The 20,720-nt window shown below is 38.5% G+C and overlaps 1 protein-coding gene across 6 annotated transcripts in view; it reads left to right on the top strand.

The window, feature by feature from the left end:
• The window catches only part of CTNND2 (catenin delta 2), a 658,470-nt gene that overhangs the window by 123,094 nt on the left and 514,656 nt on the right, over nucleotides 1-20,720 (top strand). For all 6 annotated transcript variants that reach the window (XM_069808867.1, XM_069808868.1, XM_069808866.1 and 3 more), the window contains one exon: nucleotides 1,453-1,586. In XM_069808867.1, coding sequence (XP_069664968.1) covers nucleotides 1,453-1,586 — 134 coding nt within the window. The remainder of the gene's footprint in view (nucleotides 1-1,452; nucleotides 1,587-20,720) is intronic.

Below are 20,720 nucleotides of genomic sequence, written 5' to 3'. Positions count from 1 at the left end.
CCACTTTCAGTGATTTGCTTACAAAAAGTGAGCCATAGGAAAATATGTAGCTTCTTTAATTAAAATGATATATAATCTCATTTATCAATACATAAGCTAATCTAGCCTGAGATTTAGGGAGATTTCTCGTATGAGAAATAATTGGCTTTTTTTATGAATAATCTGTATTTTCATGTTTTTGTCTTACGTATGTATGCCAGTGTCCTGACCTTCAGGAAGCTTTTGGAAAAGGCTACCCAGCTGGGCTGAATTAGTGCTCTTGGGCAGCGCTGTGGCTTCAGAGCGAAAGCTTTGTAGAATGTCATCTCCCCTTCTTTTAGAGCCCTAATTTCCATGGCAAACTGGTGCGGGGATGCTTGCTCTGGGTATTGAATTTATATTTGCGTTTACCAACTGCCCTTTCCCACTCTTTTCAGACTTCTTATTTCTTCCAGAAAAAGTTCTATTTTATAAAAACATGGGCTTTGAAAAGCAGACTGGAGCCAAGGCAGGAGGTTTGCCATTGCTGTGAATGGCAGGCGCTGTTCCCATCTGACCCCTCTGATGACATCCCTCTGAATATCCCCACTGGTTTTAGGAGGCCTGTCCAGCTGGCAGCCTGTGGCCCAGTTCTCTTCCACAGAATAATTCTGGCCGGCTCCCACATGAATGTGATTTTCTCCTAACTTGCCTGCGCATAACCGTGCAAGCTGCCTCTCTGCTCCTGTACTTCGGGAATGTGGCACAACTTGCCTGCAGAGATGTGCTGATAGTGACATTTAAGCATAGATGCTACACTGTAGCTTAGCCTTCAGAAAGATAAATCTTTCCACAGTCACCACCACCATTTTGCTCTCTAAAAAAGAATACTAGAAATTCCTTCAAGTGCTAAGAATCTTTTTTTTGTAACAGGTCTCAAAAATGGCTTTCACAACTGGCAGTGTGCTGTTTTTCTCAAAAATAGTCCGATAAAACGTTGTCAAAATCACCTTCTAGACTAGAAGAAAGGCAAAGTTAATTACCTAGGCTCTAAAATATAATATATATTAACTAATCATGCACATTAGAAAGTCAGCACTAGATGTTTTATATTTCTCTCATGTATCATTTGTTGGTTTTCTGTTTGCAAAGTGTTTCATGATTCATTACTTTCATGATATTGTAATTTCATGTTGGATGCTGCCACTGGAATACTATACAAAACTCACAGCTGTAAATGATTTGAATCTTGTCCAAATGTAATGTGGTGAGTATTTTGGAGTAAGACTGGGAGATCATTTAATATTTTGCTTTATAATTAATTTAGAAGTAGTTTTAAATAAGTGATACATTAATTCTAGGTTACAGAACAGAAGCACGTTCTACAGTTTTTTCCTTACATTAGTAGCATTATTCTTATATGCCTGTGATTTCTGATATGTATCAGGTTTCTAATAACAAAGTCTTTTTTTTATTTTTTTCCATAAACTGCAGAAACTATGCCTGTTCCAGACCAGCCCTCGTCTTCTGACAAGACAAGTTCTCTTAGTCCTGTGTTGAACACATCCAATGGCGATGGCTCTGAAACTGAGACAACCTCTGCCATTCTAGCTTCAGTTAAAGAACAGGTATGCAAGTGTTGCATCTGCAGGCTAGAAAACAGTAATATCGTTTATTGTTTTTTTAGAAAGGTTTCATAGATGGTATCTGAATAATTTTGTTCACAAATGCATATTGCAAAGAATGTTAAATATTTCTTCATGTCTTAGTATACTTCCATTTGCTGTCTTACAATGAGTTTAATAAATTTTAAAGGATTTGTTCATTTTATTCTCCACTTCCACGCTGTACTGTGAATGGTGGTTTTCAGAGACCTCTCCTTTTCTTGTTGGCAATCTGCATGTGGAGTTACAGCATACAGGCATGGCATATATGAACCATAGAGAAATGAGTAGTTATGGAGAAGATGTGTTATCCTAGACTTTTTAGTTGAAAAGGTTTATAAGAATCCTAGGATTTTAACATTTAACATACATGTGTTTTGTTTTGGGTGGTTTTTTTGTGTCAAACTTGATATGAGATTATTTTAGGGCAACATTGGGTAGGGACAGAGTCTTTCAGCCTTGGGTGATTAAAACCAAAAGTATTAGAAATTTTTGAAGGAAAGGTCTTTAGTGTGATTGTCTGCTTGATTCTACTAAGACAGATTTGGACATTTTAACGTAAATTTTTGTGGGCAGAGTGTCTGAGATTTTGCTTAGTGCCTCTTTGTACATCCGGAGTTGGTTAATATTCCAGTTTATGAAAACACCTGGTCTCTGTTGCTACCTCATTTGGCTCAACAGCAGCAACAGGTATCCCAAAGAGAGACATTAAAAGATAGCTGCTTTTAGTCAGCTTTCTCCTTGCTAAAGGTGTCTAAATTGGTTCTGTGATTATAAAGCAGTGATCTTTCCCTGCCCAAGACATTCACTGCTTCTTTACTAAAATTAATGCATGAATTCAGCTTATGATATCTAACACCATTGGAGTAATAGCTGTTGAATCATTGGGCTTTTATAAAATTGTGACATTGCTCTTCATTTTTTCTCTTTGATATGTACAAGTTCTCTCATTTGGGTGTTAAAGGTTAGTCATATTTTCTGGTTCTGAAAAAAGGAGTGCAAGAAAGAAAGGTTGTAACGTGGAGTTTTGTCTTAAGGTTTATGGCACGTTGTTCTATTGGAATTATCCATGGTTTAGATGTTTGTATGCCTATTCCCTTCCAGGGCAATAGCATTACTTGGGCATGTACCAGTGTTTCAGACTGTGTTGCTGTATTATTTTGAAGAAAAGTACCTGCCTTAGCTTTTGACTCTCTGATGCTGAAAAAAATGTACAGGGAAGTTACACAGGTAGAAGATATGCTGCACGTGCCTGTTAGGGTGTGAAACACAGTATTGAATAGTGAGAAGTCCTTCTCTGTTGTTGGGTTTTGTGTTGAGACTGCTAGTTTATACCTGGTCATGTATTTTGCAACTGAACCTCCCACCCCCATATATCAGTGAATGGAGTACTAGAGGGAATCAGTGCTGAATCCACTAGCTGAAAATGATTTTAAGTGGTAAAATATTAGCAAAGCTATTTCTGATTCCTGTGAACCACAGCAAAAAGGAGCCTGTAATAAAGGAGTTTTGCATTCCCTTATCACCAAGAACAGCCTAGCCAGCTAACCTAAGGTACTGTTGACTAACAAGATAATCTCTTGAATTGAATTACTGTGGTACAGGGTACCAAAATTTCACAGGTATTCTCCTAAGTAAATTCTTTCTTGACAGGTGATGTCTAGTCAGACCTGTCTTGTAGCTGGAAGACTGTACTAAGCTCAAAAATGAGACTGATTCTTTTTTGGATCTGAATGCATTCCTCAGAGTAGATGGTGACTTCAGTAAATGTGGCTTAATGGCACACATTTATGTTCAGCCACACTCACTACTGAGAAAGCCATGTAACTCCAATATTCTTTTTTTTATTTTGTAGTAAAGATTTGAAAGACAAAAACCAAACCAAACCAAAAAAACCAAACCTGCTTTTGGGCTTTTTCTATTCCCCACATTACTGTGTGTTTTGACAGACTTCCATTATTTAGTGTTCTGTTGGAAGAATTCTAGATAAGGCCACCATCCTGTGCTTCAGGCAGGTGCAATGCGTTACGCTGATTCTGCGTTAGGGGGAGTATATGAAGTATGTTTCTAATTGACTGTTCAGATGGGTAGCCCTCTGCTTTTTAGAAGAAGGAATGACTTACTTTACTGCCTGGTATGTGATTTTGCTTTATGTGCCCTTTGACTATACCTGAAAATATACCTAGTGTTTTAGAAATACGGACAATTATTAAAAATTACTGCTAGTAAAGAAAAAAGATGATTGAGTTCATAACTAAGGTATGTTTAAATAAATCAAATATGTTAATGTTTTCTTTATCTGTGGTGATGCTTAACTTTAAAAAGTTTCCATACTTTTTTAATTCTCTTGGAACGCTTGTGGCAACTTCATATGTTACTTCTCATGAAATAACTAGAACAGTGTCTCTAAGTGACTGCAACAGAGTAAACTGCGGGATTTATGGTATTGATGACTGTAATGGGTGTTTGCAATCTTTGAAGAGGGCAGGTTATGGGAAAGAAGGGACAGAGAAGTTGTCATAGATGTTATCTTTATTTGCTCTACTTACATTTCCTATGTGAAATGTAAATGATTTATTCAGAAAATCTGAAGCTTTGCTGTGCTTAGTTTGAAGAACACATACCCCTATTCTGTCCTGTTTTGAGGAACAGATTTATTGGGTCTAAAAAATTGTGCTTGATATGTTAAATGTAAAGTGGCATTCATGCTGGTCATGACTGGATCAGAAGATTTAGCGATGTGCTTTTCACGGTGGGGATTTCTGTCAAAATAGAAAGTAAAGCCTGTATTTTGTTGCTGAGGTGTTAGGTTGATTTTAGGAAATTCAAATCCTGAACTCTTTGCCTTAACGTTTAAGCCATTTTATTTGTGTTTTACCTCTGGACAAGTGTGCTGAATTGCTTTCGGGTTTCAGACTTCTGAGATGCAATTGAGAAGATGTGGTGGATAAGGAATATGAATCCATTTTTTTCCCCTTGCTGCTAACTTTCTTAAGGTCAGCAGGCACTGCTGGAGGGAAGGTCAGGATCATACAGCATATGTCTAAGAAATCGTGAGATGCCAGGCAGTGAGCTTTGGCTTAGGTGTTTTCAAGCTGTCCTCATGAAGAGGAAAGGTTAATAACTTCTGTGAAAGTGAAAGCTGTTGGGTTTTTTTGGTGGGTTTTTTGTTTGTTTGTTTGTTTGTTTTGAGACAGTCAGGATCAAGTTCTTAAAGAGAAATCATCAAGTAGTGTTAACAACTAGACAAAGAGTTTCAGTTTTCCATGCTGTATAAAATGTGGTTAAATATCTGTGTATGAAGAAGGATTTTTTTTCTTTCTTATGATATACTGGCAAACACATTTGGCCCAATGCTTCATTGGTTTTAGAAAACATAAGGCCATTTCTGTTTCTGCTTTGTCACCTGCTTTTGTATCTGTAAATATGGGCAGAATTCTTCAAGAGAGTGAAATATCAGGACTCAATGATTAGTGAGAACATATGTGACATATACAACTATTTCTTCTGCAAAAAGCATGATATGTTTCTGATTGGGAATTTCCACCTGTGCAAGTGACTTCTCAGTGTTAAAAAATTCCTGGGAAGAGAGCTATTGCTAATGCTGCTTTGAAGGTAGGAAGAGCTGCTGGAGAACCGTTTGAGTAAATACGTAGTAAAGCTGATGCTTTCCCTGGAAGTCTCCAGATGTTCACAGTACTTTGGTTCTTGGCACGCAGAAACTGCTCCCTTGGAAGCTGAGGAGGAATGTAGTGACAATGACCTAGCAGAAGCTTGTTTTGGCAGATTTTTTAAATAAAAACACTTGGAGAACATGAGATAAAATGAGGTTTTAAAATATTCCAGAGGGATATTCCTCTTCCTTTTTGCCATCTTTTATTTTCATTAATACATTGATTTTTAGATAAGAACTAGACTTGGCTATATGATATGTTTTGAGTAGCACCAGTCTATACAATGGATACCGTACTTCTAAGTTGCTGGATGGACCAACATATTATTGAAATAAGAAGCTTTGTGAGTACAGCTCATTCTTCCCAGGTACATCCTCAAGTTGATGGGGAATGCTTTTGAGATGTATGATTCCACTACTGGAAATGGGGAGTTGAGTGGAGAAGTTTTGAAGAGTGTCATCACAGTGGCTGGTAAAGAAGGAAGTAATTTATTGTGCCTACTATACACCCTGCTCTATAGGATTCTCAAGTTCTTGATTTAGTCTGGGACTGCTTTCACATAGCTCTTTGGAGCACCTGTGAGTGTATTCATGTTGTGCTTCTGAGGAAACGGCAGTTTACAAGAATGGAGACCTAGACAAGTAATTCCTATTCAGAACCACTTATCCTGCAAGTCATGCCAAAAAGGCAGTAGCCATAGTAGATGCAGTATGAAGAAACTAAGAATTACTTCACTGATAAAAGGATGTGATGATAATCCAAAATATGTATTTTTGGGATTGTTTGAAATGAGTTGGAGTGGAAAGGCTTCTGTGAAGATTTAGTCTGATAAAAGAGTATTGAGCGAATATATCCTCCCAGCAAAACCATCTTTGAGAAGAGGGAAGAAAATGCCAATTACCAGAATAAAATTAGAGTTAAATATGATGCTATTTTGACTTAAGGTAATGTTGAAAAATTAGTAGTTCAAAGCCAATAATTTCAGAGAAGCTGGGTAGAATGCCACTTAGTGACAGCTCAGTCTAATGCTAATTTAAAGCGCTGTTAAAGGTCATCACAAAGAAAGGCAAAATATCCTTTCTTACCATGCAGCTAGTATATGAACACACTTTTGCTGATCCACAGGCACTTCTGCCTTAACCTGTTTTTTTTGCCGTTAGTGGAAGAATTTCAAACTTGGAATAAGATACCCTAAGAAAGTAATAAAATTGATCTCAATTTCAATAGCATTTAAATTTTACTGTATTATATTTCTAACATTTTAACATGTTGCGGCATTTTAACAGCATTGAATTCTTTTTCGCCAGTATCATTCACTGGGGCTTTTTTAATTGTAAGATATTTTCACACCTAAACCCAAGTCTTTTAATCAGCATAGTGGAATAGATTCTCGATCTCACCTTAAAGTCACTTGAGAGGGAGATGTAAATGAACTTAAAATAGAAGTGGCTAGTCAAGTTGTGCTTTTTCCTGTACTGATGCAGCTCCCTCCGTTGTACTGACAAACGTGGACTTACGCAGCCACGTGGGGAATGCTGCGGGGGAGCTGAGCGAGTTGAAAATAACCATCCGAAAAGATAAGGCGGCAGCTTTGTGTTATGGAAGGTTGAGTGTGTTGTTTTCTTTTTTGGCGAAGGGTGGTTGGATCAATTTGCCAACTTGTTTTCAAGGATTGGGCTTTTTAGCACAGCTGCTGTGAAAATATGCTTCAAGCCATGGGTTTTGTCAAGTCTTTTGTAGTATTTGGAATGATTCAGACAGTCCAACATAACATCCCTATTTAAACATACAGGGGAGTGGAGGGTTTGGGTGTGTCTCCCCCAACTTTGCCCCCCTGCCTGGTCTAGAAGGAAGTCACAAGCATGTTTCTGTATACTTTATGTTCCTGAGACTTAGCTATCCTACCTATTTTCCATATTTTTCTCTTTCTGTGCTTGAATTAAGCAATATCTTCCAACAATAATTTTCATTTGCATAGAAAATATATGAAGCTGTGAGGCCCATGGCTTTCAAAACCAGCATACCTCTTCTACAGAGAAAGGAAAGTGCTGTTAAAAGACCAAACTGTGAACACTTCAGTTAGTGATTTTTTTTTTTTTTTTTTTCATTTATTTCTTCTCTCTTCTCTTTTCTGGAAACGAAGGAAAACTGCTAAAAGCACTCTCCAGATTCCACAGTGACCCTTCTCCTTTAACTTGCCTTGCCAGTACTTTTCATGCAGCTTGCTCTTACAACTTCAGTTTTGAAAGGGATTTTTGAAGGAGATTTAATTTTTGTCATTGTTTTAGCAATTTTTATTCCTTTCATGTCATTTTGAAAACTTGAATACTCCTATTCTGTTTTCCCATCTGTTTCTGTGTGTTTTCTCACATGATGGCATTTTCTACTCCTGATGCATTTACTGCTAAATGGGACTGTATCTTTCTGTGGGCAATTTAAATCTTTTGTATTTGTAGAAAAAGCTACTGAACGGGTAGCTGAATGCTATGCATGTTACACTTTCATAAAGTATGTTACAATTCTGTTTATCCCCAAACAAGAAAACTAGAACCCAGCAAATGCTGCGCTAAGTTTAACTGAAGTCTACACCTGAGAGTTAAAGTACATTACTACCCACATAAGCTTAACTTTGGCTGTGAGTTATGTAGTTATGATAACACTAAACCAGTTTAGAATCACACAAGAAATTGATTTTAGCAATGTACAGAATGTACTTCTCTTTTTTTCCTCCTCTGTGGTGAAAATGAAGTATTTATCTCTGAAATTTTTGGTGACAGAAACCTATAGTTGCCTCTGATGAGAACCTTTCTAGTGTGGAGGGATAAAAGGCTAGCAAAAGACATTGATCTTTAAAAAAGATATGAAGATTTGTAGTAAAGTTCTAGACAAATTAATTGATTAATTCATAATTCTTTCCCTCAAGGCTAACATTGCATTTTTGGTAGAACATCAGTCACTTTGTTTTAGAAGGAAGCTTTACATGTATAACCAGTAACATGTTTAATGGTGGAGCCAGAATTCTTGTATGGGTTCCCTGCTACTCTTTATACATACATTTTCCTTTTCTATGCAAACAGCAAATCCAAGTCCTAAGGCCCAAAGAGTTTTTTCTCATTATTTTTTAAAAGATTTCATTGGAAGTTTTTTTTGTTTGGTTGGTTTTTGTTTGTTGGTTGGGTTTTTGGTTTTTTTTTTTTTTTTTTTTTTTTTTTAATGTTAAGGGGTAGATATGATGAGATGATAGCAGCTTAAATTTTGAAGTATCTTTTCTAGGATGTAATGTTTTTTGTTGTTGAGACCTTGTCATAGTGCAGTACTCTTTGACTATGCTCTTTTAGATATTCCACATGCAGGGGACTTAATGTACAGTACAAAGTTTAATTAATTTGATGGTACTTGCAGTTAGAGAGGATTTTGATTTAGCACAGTGACAAGACAATGCACTCAAATCACAATTTAATTAGAAATTACAGCTGGTGGAGTATAGCAGTTGCACTATACGAGTGACACAATATAAACGTGAATCTCATTATCTAGAATATGCTCACCATCACGACGCTGAGCGTTCCCCAGCGATCAGAAACCAATGTGTTTGTTGAAGTCAGCTGAAGCCCACAGCTCTCTTCAGAGTTCTTCTGTTTGTGTTTTTGTATCGGGCTTTACCACATAGACAGTCCCCGTGCTGGTCTGGCTGAGTCGTTCGTAGCCTTGGGGTCTCCCGTGCCAAGTCGGTGGCCCGTCTCTCTTCCCTTCGTGCCTGTACTACGCTGCTCTGCCTTCACTTCTGAGGGCCGCTGCGATTATGAGAGGTCTCTATCTCATCACGTTAGTGGCATTAAATACCTCGCTGTACACAGAATGACTGCTTGGTACTTCTATCTGCATAAACTGTGGTCATGACAAATTAGCCGTGGGCACCTGCTTGATTATAAAAATTGCTGTTACAGCTAAACCAAGTAAAATAAAGCTACAGGCAGATGGAGAGGACTTCAGACAGAGAAAGCCTGGCCAGGCTCGGTTCTGAGGTCTTGCAAACTTGGTACAAAGCCGAGCCATTACTTGGTTCATTAAGTGCTCCATATAATTCATGCAAAGCTATCCAGCAAGCTCCACGATGGGGAACGTACTCCTTCCTCCATCGCTCTCCGAGTCCAGCAGAGAGCTGTCCTACGCGCCTGCAGCTCCGGGCCAGCAGCCACTGGGGAGCGAGGCTGCTCTCCCAGGAGGTTTATCCCAGCGCAGCCCACCCGCCTGGGGTCTGCGCTGTCGCCTTGGGAGTCCCTCAGCCAGTAATCCTGGGTGGAATCACAGCAGGCAAAAAGTCGCCTGCTGAGGGAGTGACTGGGCTCTGCAGAAAAGCATAAAATAGTAAGCTAAATACCCGTTACAGTTGTACGAGTAAAAGATACTCTTGATTAGCATTATAGGACCATAATTTATAAGCAGATCCAATACGTATAGAAGTTACGTTATTTTAACCAGAAGCACCCCTAAACCTAGCTTTGTTTTGCTCTGGGTCTGCATTCCTTTCACTCAGGGACAGGCCGTTTGAAATGCTTTGCCGATACAGTCAGTTTGTCTAAAACAAAGGCACCCTTGGGTTGCCTTTGGCATCGAGCTGAGTTCGGCTTCCTTTTCAATGGTTGTGATCAATCATGTCATTGTTCTTTGCTGAGCCTTCAGGTCATGTAGCCTCTACTTATCTCTTCAGAGCGTTCCTTCATTGTGGGTGAGTGGGTGTGGGGGGTCTGCGTGGGGTGGGGGTGGCTTTGATCAGTCACAGCCCTTTGTCCCCTTATTTTACACAATGTGGTATGAAATCCTGTTTTCTCATGTGCAGAAATTTACCTTGTTGGGTAATAATAACTTGTGACACCAGCTTTTGTAAGTGAAAAACCGCCACTGATTATCTACTTGGAAGCATACAAAGTAATATTTCTTTTTCTATTAGTATTCCCTCAATTTCTTCTGTCTGGAATGTCATACAGCAAATAGCTTGTTGTAGTCTGTTTACTTAGTTGTTTCAAAATGTGAGCTGTACTTCTCAAATTTCATCTCTGTTTCTTCAGTTGCCACATTTGTTTTTCCTTGAGTCCTCGTAAAACATTATTCTTATATTTTTCAGACAGTCCCATCTCTTAGGCATAACTAGTACCTGTCTGTGTTGAGCTTTCCTTCCTTGGGTATCCAGCACCGTCCAATATAATGATCTGATTAGTCTGGAATGGCATTTTGCTGGTTAGTGTGGTATTCTATCACTCTAACCTGCAATTCATGTTGCAGTGTTATCCCATGGTCACGGTTGTCCATCTACCCCAACAGTAACACAGTGCAATTATGTGCCTGGCTGTGTAATTAAGCTCTAAATCGAGCCTTTGGTATGCCATTACCAGCCTCTTCATCTAGGAGGTCTTTTAGATTATGTTCATATTGCTAAGCATTTTTCAACAAAATTTTTCAGTGAAAAACAAAAAAAAAGACAGAATGGAAAAATTTCCTGACTTTATCTGTTCACTTCTGTATATTTCATAGTCTTCAGAGTCTTGATGTCGATAGGTGTACTTAAGAATTGTACTGTATGCTGCCTTGAAACTGGTAAATGTTTTTTTATCCCCCTGTCTGATTCCAGCATAGCAACACATCTTGGTAAAATTCTGTTTATATTTTTAGTGTATAGCTATTTACTGAAGTACATCTGTGCTTCAGGTGTTACAACTGGTACCCCTGGAAAATATTACTTTCCTTTTTCAAAGTAGTTGAAGATTTTTTCCTTTTTTCCTTTTTCCCTTAATACTATCTTTCCTGTATGTAGTTACACCCGTCTTTGTTCACTTTGTTGTCAATCTAGGTCATTATTGGAACCTTTTGTTGACAGAGCACTTGAGGGTAAGTGCATCTGATACTATAAATAGGCTTGATTCTTCATAGCAAGTCAGCAGATTCATTTGAAAATTCTCAGTTTTATACTAGGTTTGATGAAATGGAAGATTTACTGCATTCTCCTGCCAACCAGTAGCATAAAAACTTTGACATTCCAGAATTGAATAATCTTGAATTAACACAGGATTACTGATTTTCTTCGGAGGGGATCAATGGACCCTTTAAACTACCTATTTTCTTAAAACAAAACAACACCAAAACAACTTCTATTTTTATTTCACAAAGCAATGCTTGCACATGAAAACCTGTTCCAACACAGTTTATGTTGCTCTGTTTGTTGAGGTCACAGAAGATAGAGGATGCTGTTCCTCTTACTGTATGTTTTCAGTAACCTGTGCTGCGAAAATAGATGATTCTTTGGATTAAGTTTTTGTTTGTTTACCACAAGCTGTGGCAGGGACCAACCAAATGGAATGCGTTCTTGCCACAGTGTAAGGCAGCCTTCTGGTACAGCTCCAGGATGGTGTTCTACCAGTTAAAGCTTTTCAGGCACGGAAAAACCTGTGACAGATTGTGTTGTCTGTACGGCCAGAACCGCAGGAAGGGAGTTAGGTGCAGGTCTGGCTGCCACATGTGCATGGGCACCTTTCCGAAACCTTTGACCGCTATGTATGCTGCTGCACCTCTACAATAACCAACATTTTGTTCCTGTTTCACGTTCTCTAGTAGGCTTTAAAGCCTTGTTTGAATAGTGAATAAATTCTTGAGATTAGATTAACAACGTAGTTTCATCCTGTGCCCTTTCTGTGTGCACAACAAATGTATTACAAAACCAGGTATAACACTACGTAAGTGCCTCTGTCTCCGAAAGTAGGACTGTATGTGCCACTGTGGTGCATATTGGGATTGAAAAGCATTGTAAACGGTGTACATAACAGTGACTTCTCCCCACTGCGGTCCGTAAAGATTTGTGAGCACCCCGCAGCTTATGTGCAGCACCAGCATCCCCTTTAGAGGTTTTTCATGCTGAGGCTGGGTGACGGACTGTAGAAAATGGACAGTTGTCCGTAATAAATTTGATAGCCAGTCAAACTGAGGTTTGACGCAGTGCCTGTTTGCTGATATTGAATCAGCATTGCTACTCGTGCTGTGCTTTTACGTGCCAGATTCACTGTCAGACACAGAAATATAAATTCACGGATAGCGTATGCCGTAGTGATGCCTACTAAAATGTGGAAGAGCTAAGCGAAGTTAATGACTCCAATAAATACAGTTGTTTCTTTAGTAATAGATGAATATTTAAAGGCTGATGATAAGTCCACTAAGCGCTTTTAATTTAATTTTAGAGAGTGAAATACAGTTTATTCCCTGAATGCGTAAAAGCATAAATATAAATGAGAAAGTACTTTCTGCAAGAGTGGTGTGTGGGTGATATGCAGCTGTACGCCCTTATGTGGCCTGACAAATCGTCCAATACTTAAAACCTTGCCAGATTGTTTCAGTGTGTGAGAGAGCGAGCATTGCCACTGTCAGGTAGTTTTAGTACACTTCAGTTTGTGAAGACCCTACGTAGTTGTGTTTCCTTGTGCATTGGGAATAAAAGGATTGGAAGAAATCTGTCTGGTTGTCACCAGTTTGGTCTGAACAGAAACCAGTGTGTTCCCTCCCCTTTTCATCTGTGATGAGATATGTGTGAAGGTGACTCTTCTCCATGTTCCCCACCACATACAGTTTAGCTTCTGATTTTCTTGTGTTGACAACTGTACCTGCTCCCTCTCAGTTTATCTGTGGTCATGCAAAGAGCTACTTTATGGTTTCTTACTAATGGCATATAGTGTCCCTTGATGATTTTTTTTTGTTGCCTTTGATTTAACAAGGTAGCCTGTTAGTCTGTAGTTATAATGCAAGATTTATAGGCATAGTTAATATCTGTTATGAGGCCAACTGTTAAAGGGAAGAAATATGCAAGCTTTTCTGTGAATCTTACTCACCTGAATCTTTGCCCTTTTAATTTTTTCACCGTTATTGTTCTAATAGCATAAACTCCTTCTCATTACAAGCCTTCCCTGATGTGAAGATGTCATATGATAATAGGTGTTAATGTTTTTCTGGTTCATGTGGTAGAATATTTAAAAAAAAAAAAAGTACTGTTGTTTCATGAATCTTGTGTTGTTAATATACACGGGCTGTACCTGTGTTGTTTGCATAGTTCATGTCTGTATGAATACAGTCAATGGCTCCTTTTCGTATAGCAGCGCACATGTATGCATACAGAGGTGTAAAGTCTTTCAATAGAAGCATATTAATTTGTATCTCTTCTGTTCAGTATTTTAGATATTTTTGAAGATTTCTATTTAGTCCAACTTAAGTGCAAATGTTTTTGTCAGTTGTCTTTTTTGATCCTTAATACGCATTAAGAATCAGCATTACTTGAAAAGGGAGAAATAGGCATAGGGGTTCTTCCTCTCATCAGTGGTTGTGGTAAGTGAGGGATGAATGGACTGACTTAAGAAAAGTGTGGATCTTCAGGTTAACGTTGAAAAGGATTGTATTAACGTTGACAAAGATGCACAAGTTACTTAAAAGAATTCTGATTTTAATTTGAATATTCTTGACATATTCCTTCCTAGTTGAGTGTGTTTATTCTTAGCATTTGTTTTCTCAGTATGTGCTTGAAAGAGTCATCAAATTATGGAGCCAATGTGTCCTTGCAGTTGTGGTCTAATACTGCCTTTTTTCCCTGGAGTTCAAGATTAATTGGTTTAGATAATACAATACTGTGCAAATTTCAAAGTGTTTCTATTCATTACTGAAAAGCATAGTATGAGAAAGCTTACTTCAATTCCCTTCACTTTAATAAGTGAATTAAAAAGATCATCATCAGCTGCATTCTTTTTTTATGGCATATTAGTTATTTTCTAGTAGGGAAAAACTCATCTGGTTTTGTTTCTTTTTCTGCAAAGCTTCCTGAGACTTTTCAGAAATTTGTCATCTGCATTCCCTGCTGGATGAAAGTTTCAACATGCAATGCCTTATAACAGTGAAGAAAAAACCTACACCATTCCTTCAAAGAATATAGAATTTGATTTCTAACCTTATGCATATTCTGATCTAGAAGTTTAATGTAATTCTGCTGTAGTGCTTCATATGGTAACTTTAATTTCTCCTTCATTATTTCTGGAGAAGGCAAACTGAAATCAGGAAAGCTAAAGCCTGTTTGGAGCTGAAATTGGGAGCATGAAATAACAGGAAAGGATTCTGCAAGTATTTCCCTAAGGGAACTTGGGGAAATGCGGGTCCATGGATGAATGCTGGAGAGAATCTAATGGTGGACAACAGAGAAAAGGCAGAAATTTCCCATGTTTTCTTAACTGTCCCCCGACAAGGGACAGTAACATGGAGGAGCCGCAAGTTAAGGACTGTTTAGAGAAAGTGGATGTATTCAGCTTCTTGGGGCTCTATGCCGAGACTGGCAAGAGCTCATTCAGGTGGTAGGATTGCGAGGCAGCTGTCATCCAGGAAAAAACATGGTAATTGAGGAAAGTCCTGAGAACTAGGAGGAGGCTAACCTTATACCAGTCTTTACAGGATGAGGAGAATGGTCCAATCCCTGGACCAGTGGCTGTCCAATGGCTCTATCAGGTCAGTGTCAGTCCCCAGAAAGATCATGGAACACGTTGTCTTGGCACTTGCTTCTAGATATGTGAAGGGCGAGAGGGTAAATTGGAAGAGTCAACACAGATTTCTGAAGTGCAGGTAGTGTTTTGCTAATCTGATTGCCTTCTAGGATTAAATGTCTGACAATGTGAATGAGCGACGCACATGTGATACGGTACAATCATAACTTTATTAGGACTTCTGACACCTTCTCCCACACTGTTGTCAACAGTAGGCTGAGGAAGCATGGGCTGGGTATTGAGTGGGCTGAAAATTGGCGGGACTACTGTACTGAAAGGGTAGTAATCAGTAGCTTGACCAGTTAGCAGACAGTAAGAAGCGGAATACCTCAAGGGTTGATTCTGGTACTCATGCTACTCAATTCTTCAGTGATTTGGAAGACAGAATTGAACAGAATGCACCCTCAGCAAATTTGTGAATGATACTAAATTAAGGTGATGCTTGGAAACCCAAAGTAGAGCTTCAGTCTTAAAGCATCTTGAGACCTTGAACAAACTGAGGACTGAGCCAACAGGAAACTCACATGTGTAAAAAGGAGCGGACTGAAATTCCACATCTGAGGTGGAATAACACCATGCGTCAGTCCAGACCGGGAAGCACCCAGCTGAGTCACAGCCCTGCTGAAAAGGACCTGCGATCATTAAGAACGTCAAGGCGAATATGAGCCAGTGGTGTGGTTTCACTGCAGACAAAACTAACCGTGTACTGGGGTACGTTGGAAGAAAGGAGAGGCGTGAGTAGCAGGCTGAAGGAAGCTGTTACCACCCCGACTTGGAGCTGGTAAAGCTGCTTCTTGGACAACTGTGTGTCATTTTGGTAACCCCCAATACAGAGGGGATGTTGAGAAACTGGAAATACTCCAGTGGGGGGTTACTGAACTGGTCAGAGGCCTAGACCACATGATGTGATGGGAGAGGTTAGGGAGCTCAGATTTTTAGGGAGCTGAGTCTGGTGAAGAGGAGGCTAAGGGGGAGATCTTAGGTTAGCCCACAATAACTTAAAAGGGAGTGACAAAGGTGACGGCACCAAACTTTTCTCAGTAGTGGCATACAGCTTAGCAAGGGGCAATAACCATAAATCGCAGCTTGGGGAATTCAGACTGGACACGGGAAAACTTTTTCATGAAGAGGATACTGCAGTAATGGAAGAGGTGACCAGAAAGGCTGTGAGTTTGATCTTTCCCAGTCACCTACACAAATCCTAATCTCGTGTTGGAAATGGTTGTATTTTTAGTGGGAGGTGACACTAGGTGACTTCCAGCCAGAATTTCTATGGTTCTCTAATGATTCTATAGTAATTCAATGATAATGCACAATTTCACTCAAATTATAATTTACACCTTTGTATGTAGACTGTGGAAAATATATTTGGAGGGAGGATAGTGTGGCTTAAAAATTCCCACAATTTGATTACTTAGCTTTTAATGCTTTAAAAAAAATAAGATTAGAAACTGAGGATAGCTGATTATTAAAGAATAATCTTATTACTTTTCAATGCTTGTGTTAAGTGGTAAGGACTGAACGGATCAGCCAACAGGATTGGTGGATGAAGGGGAAAACTAGCTAACGCAGAACAGGATTTTGGAAGATTTTGGTAAGATTTAGTATTTCCCCCCTGGAGATAGAGGTTATCTTTATTTTTACATAAAGATTTCTAAGCAGGTTTTAGAGACCAAGCTATTACTTCTGAAACTGTACCAGACCTTAATATTTGCAAGAGAGCAAAATGTGGAAATAAATAAGTAAGTAAATAAATAAATAAATAATGTTTTCTTGATGTTAATAATATAAAGCCTCACATTTAGATTTGATATCCTTTTTGTCAAACTTGATATGACTGATCCATTCTCTTCAGAATCCTTTAGCTTCCTATTTTATTGAATTTGGAATAGTAACATTTACCTAAATTTTGGACAGGTTGCGCGTATATGTACATGAAGAGAGCTAGTATAGGTCCCTTAAGGGAGGTAGGGTGCTTTTTCTCCTGACAGTTGTTTGTATCAGATTGAATAGCTGGAGAAGAGTAAAATAGGTACAAACACTGTTACATGCTTGAATATGGGGAAGATTCCTATCTCATGAGGGCTGAACCTTCCCTTCAGAGGATTCAGAGCTCATCCATAGATGCTCTGCATCTCCCCATGTGACTTGGACCTCAGGTCACAGAAAATAAGGCCAGGCAAGTTAATTATGCCTTCAGCAGGAAAATTAATCACCTCATAGTCTGTGCATTGCGTATAAGTAAATAGACCAGAAATCAGGGCAAGATACTCCCTATAAAGGAAACCGAGTAACTTCGTGCTGCTGCAATAAGCTGGCTCTGACTGCTTGATCTCAGTGGCACAGAGAACAGTCAACTCTTTTTGAATGCGTGATCAGGTCTGGAGGAGACTTTTCTTTGGGTTAATCCTCAGATTCAGCAAGGTATTTCCTGGTGTTTGTTCAGCTCTCTCTTAGAGCTGAGGGAGAAATACTATGTACTAGTTGCAATAATGGATTTTAGGATATAGTACGTTGATTGTTATCTCGATAATACTGAAGTGGTTGCCGTGAAAATAAATGATTGTTCAAGTCAGAGACAGTTCTTGTTCTTTTCAGGGTTATTTAGAGGGAATACCAGTGTCAAATGCCAGATGCGGATTTCGTGCAACACAAGTGGGATTGTGGCCTGTTTCTGTCTACGTTCTCTGACTATTTATACAGTAGCCATTTACCAATACCTGTTCCCTCCCTCCTTCCTTCCAGGTTAAATCCTAAGAAATGCGTGGTGCTTTAAAGAAAATCTGTACTTGAACAGCTTTTGGTGGGCATCTTGTAGTTTACTGAGACAACATTGAGCGGCACTGTTTCAGCTTTTGTGCTACTTCTGATGGAGATTTTCTTCCAGTTTTGTGCTGTACCCTATTGACTTCAACGTATTTAAGCAGTTCCCAGAAGGGGGATGTAATAATAATGAAGTTTTCTACAAAACCTGCTGCAGCTTATATTGTCTAATGTACTACGTACCAGCATTTTCTCCAGCAGTCTGTTTACAGTTAAAGTTTACTTTCTCCAGTTCCTTCTGTTGCATCACTATCAGTAAAACTGAAGTATGTTCTGCACTTTCATATGCTTGTAAAGCCGTATTGTCTTCAGTGAGCTTATGTAATTTTGGCTGTTTAAAGCAGTTCTGCAATAGTTTTCTTGGTTACCACACAAATGAATATGCTTTCTGTCCTAGATGCTGCCTAGGTTTGGATTACAGATGTCATCTGATGTTACTTTTTCAGTAGGTTGTGCTATTCTGAACACATTTTAAAATAGTTGAATAAAGACTTGGAGCTTGTTAAAGGAAGGATTTTGTATCAGGGTTAGCTTTTTAAAGCTTGTTACTTAGGATGTATTGGTAACTGCTGCACTTGTTAATTTTAGGCCTAACGAAGCCATAGTTCTGCAGCGCAAGAATTGCCACCCAGTTACCACGCCTGTGTCTTAATTTTGTTTCTTAAATGAGATTTATTTTATTGTAGAAGGAACGTGTATTGGATAAAAACCTCACTTTATTAGCATTTTTTTGCCCAACACAGTAAAATGCTTTCTTACTACTGGGACCTCTGGATGCTGTCATGCAATTTTCGAATTAGAATAACGTAATCTTCAATATCTTTGACACTTTCATAGTAAGTTAATACAAAGTCTAGAAGTAAGCTGTCCTAGACAAGACTTCTTTATCTGTGTACCTGTGTAATGGAACAACACAGATAATACAGGTGTAGCTCTCTCTTGGTGCCTTGGCAGCCAGTCGGTGTCTGGGAAGGCTAATACTGAGCTTGTGCTAATATGCCAGGTGAGACCTGAGCTGGCTTCATGTGATCAGATGAATTCACCATGGTTTTGAGTGCTTGCAGTTTCAAAAGTAAAGAAATGAAAGAAATGAAATTAATTGCTTCTAGAACCCAGCAGGCGTTGAATGGCTCACAGAAGCTTGGTGCGGTACCTGAATGAATAAAATCCAGCCTGTCTGAACTGTCTCTTCTTGACCTCTCATCTTTTCACAGTACCTCAGGTGCAAGACTTTGTCTTGTTATATTTCTGTCTCCTGGGATTCAATTCCCTAAAGCCTACCTTTTCTCCATGCTCCAAAGTTGCTACGGTGCCTTTGTTGGACCCAGCTGTGTTCAGCCTTCTGAGCTGTGCAGGGTACTAAAGGTTTCCAGCTACAGGGATGTTAGAAAATGAAATGGGACAAAAAAGAAGTGCTGTGAAAGGAGGTCATAGTCTGGTTATGGCAACTACGAAATGATCTTACCTTTTGGGCAGGAAAGAGTTATTTGGTTCTTTGTCTGAGCCCCCGTCATACCCTTGCTATACCTGTGTATCTGGGAAGTCCTTTCTCTTGTACTTCCAAATCACAGAGGACGTGGAGAACAGACGCATGTCACTGTTGGATAAACAGTTGTATTCACTTGAACAGCTAAAAATTAAATTTCCAACCTCTTTCTGTGTAAATAAGGTTGTGAAAGGGGTCTAATCCTGCAGATCCTTGACCATGACTAACTATACTCACCTGAGTATCACATTACAACTAATTAAGTTATTCATATGAGTTATGTGCAAGTCAGAGGGCTTACAGATTTGAGTCGAATCCTGATTTTAATTCTGAAGAGTTGGCCTTGAAGACTGAGATTCAAATGATGTTAAAAGTTAATTATAAAAAATGAGTCCTTATATGAAAGTATAAAAGCAATTTTAACATACAAATTTCCAAATGTAAATGGTGTAATATCCAAATCCTATGAGTTTTTACACCACCTTTCTTTTTTTAATACTGCTGAACTTACTTTCCCGTATGAAAAGGAAGGAAGCCATTGTATTTACATGATTTTAAATACAGCAAATAACTTGTCTGTAAATAATTTATACTCATAACTCATGTTATATACCTTTAAGTATGTAGTATGTTGTTTGGCTTTCAGAGGGTTTTTGTGTAGTTTTTCACATATTTCATACTTAAGATGAGTTTCATAGTTAAGACACCTGTATCTGATAGGCTTGCAGAGAATTTAGAACTATTCTTTATCTATTTTAAAAGACTAAAAAGCCAGTAGAATGTGAGAAGGCTGATCTGCTGCTGAAAAAAAAAAACCTAAACCAAGAAATTAATTAATGCCTCAGCAGAGTTTTGAGAATGAGAGCACTTGTTATTTCGCTCTTGGTAAAAAGTAGTTTTGTTTTTGTCTTTCGAGGTTTTTGTTTTGTGTTTTTTAAGTGTGTGGTGGTTTTTTTTTTTTCTTTCCTAATGGCTAGAAAGAAATATCTGAAAACTACAGAGAACTGTCTGAAAGCAAATGATTAGTTAAGTATCCAAATTAATAATTTTAAAATGGAAATATGTTATAAATTTATTCTACTTTAGGTGACTGTTATTATTAAAACATCTGTGTATCAATAGAAAGTTAGACAGTGTTCGGTTGATGACTTAAGAGAAAGTGGTGTGATGTGTAGGCTCAGCTAATGTTTTGAGAATTTCTTGTCACTGAGTTACAAGGTTAGTTTTCCTGTTTTATGATATAGTAAAATAGAATTAAACTCTGGGTAATGTTGTGCTCTATAATGCAAGGCTTCAAATAGAATTGTGCAAAAACCTGGCGTATTTTTGGTTTTTTTTGTGTTTTTTTTTTTCCAAAACCAAAGTAGTACTTTTATTTTCCAAAAATGCTCAGGATCAAATGTTTTGGTATTATTGAAATACTTCTCCCTTCTTCCCCTTCCCCCCAGCTGTGACCCTTGTCTTTCAAGGTAACATCTTTCTCCTGACTAATCAGCATTTCCCAACAAGAAAGTATTTCAGTGGAATATTTTGAAGTGAGGCTACTGATGAATAGAGC

This window comes from Haliaeetus albicilla, chromosome 21 (assembly GCF_947461875.1).
Source record: "Haliaeetus albicilla chromosome 21, bHalAlb1.1, whole genome shotgun sequence".
Taxonomy (NCBI): domain Eukaryota; kingdom Metazoa; phylum Chordata; class Aves; order Accipitriformes; family Accipitridae; genus Haliaeetus; species Haliaeetus albicilla.
Note: the sequence above shows the minus strand (reverse complement) of the source record. Positions and strands in the feature narration are given on the sequence as shown.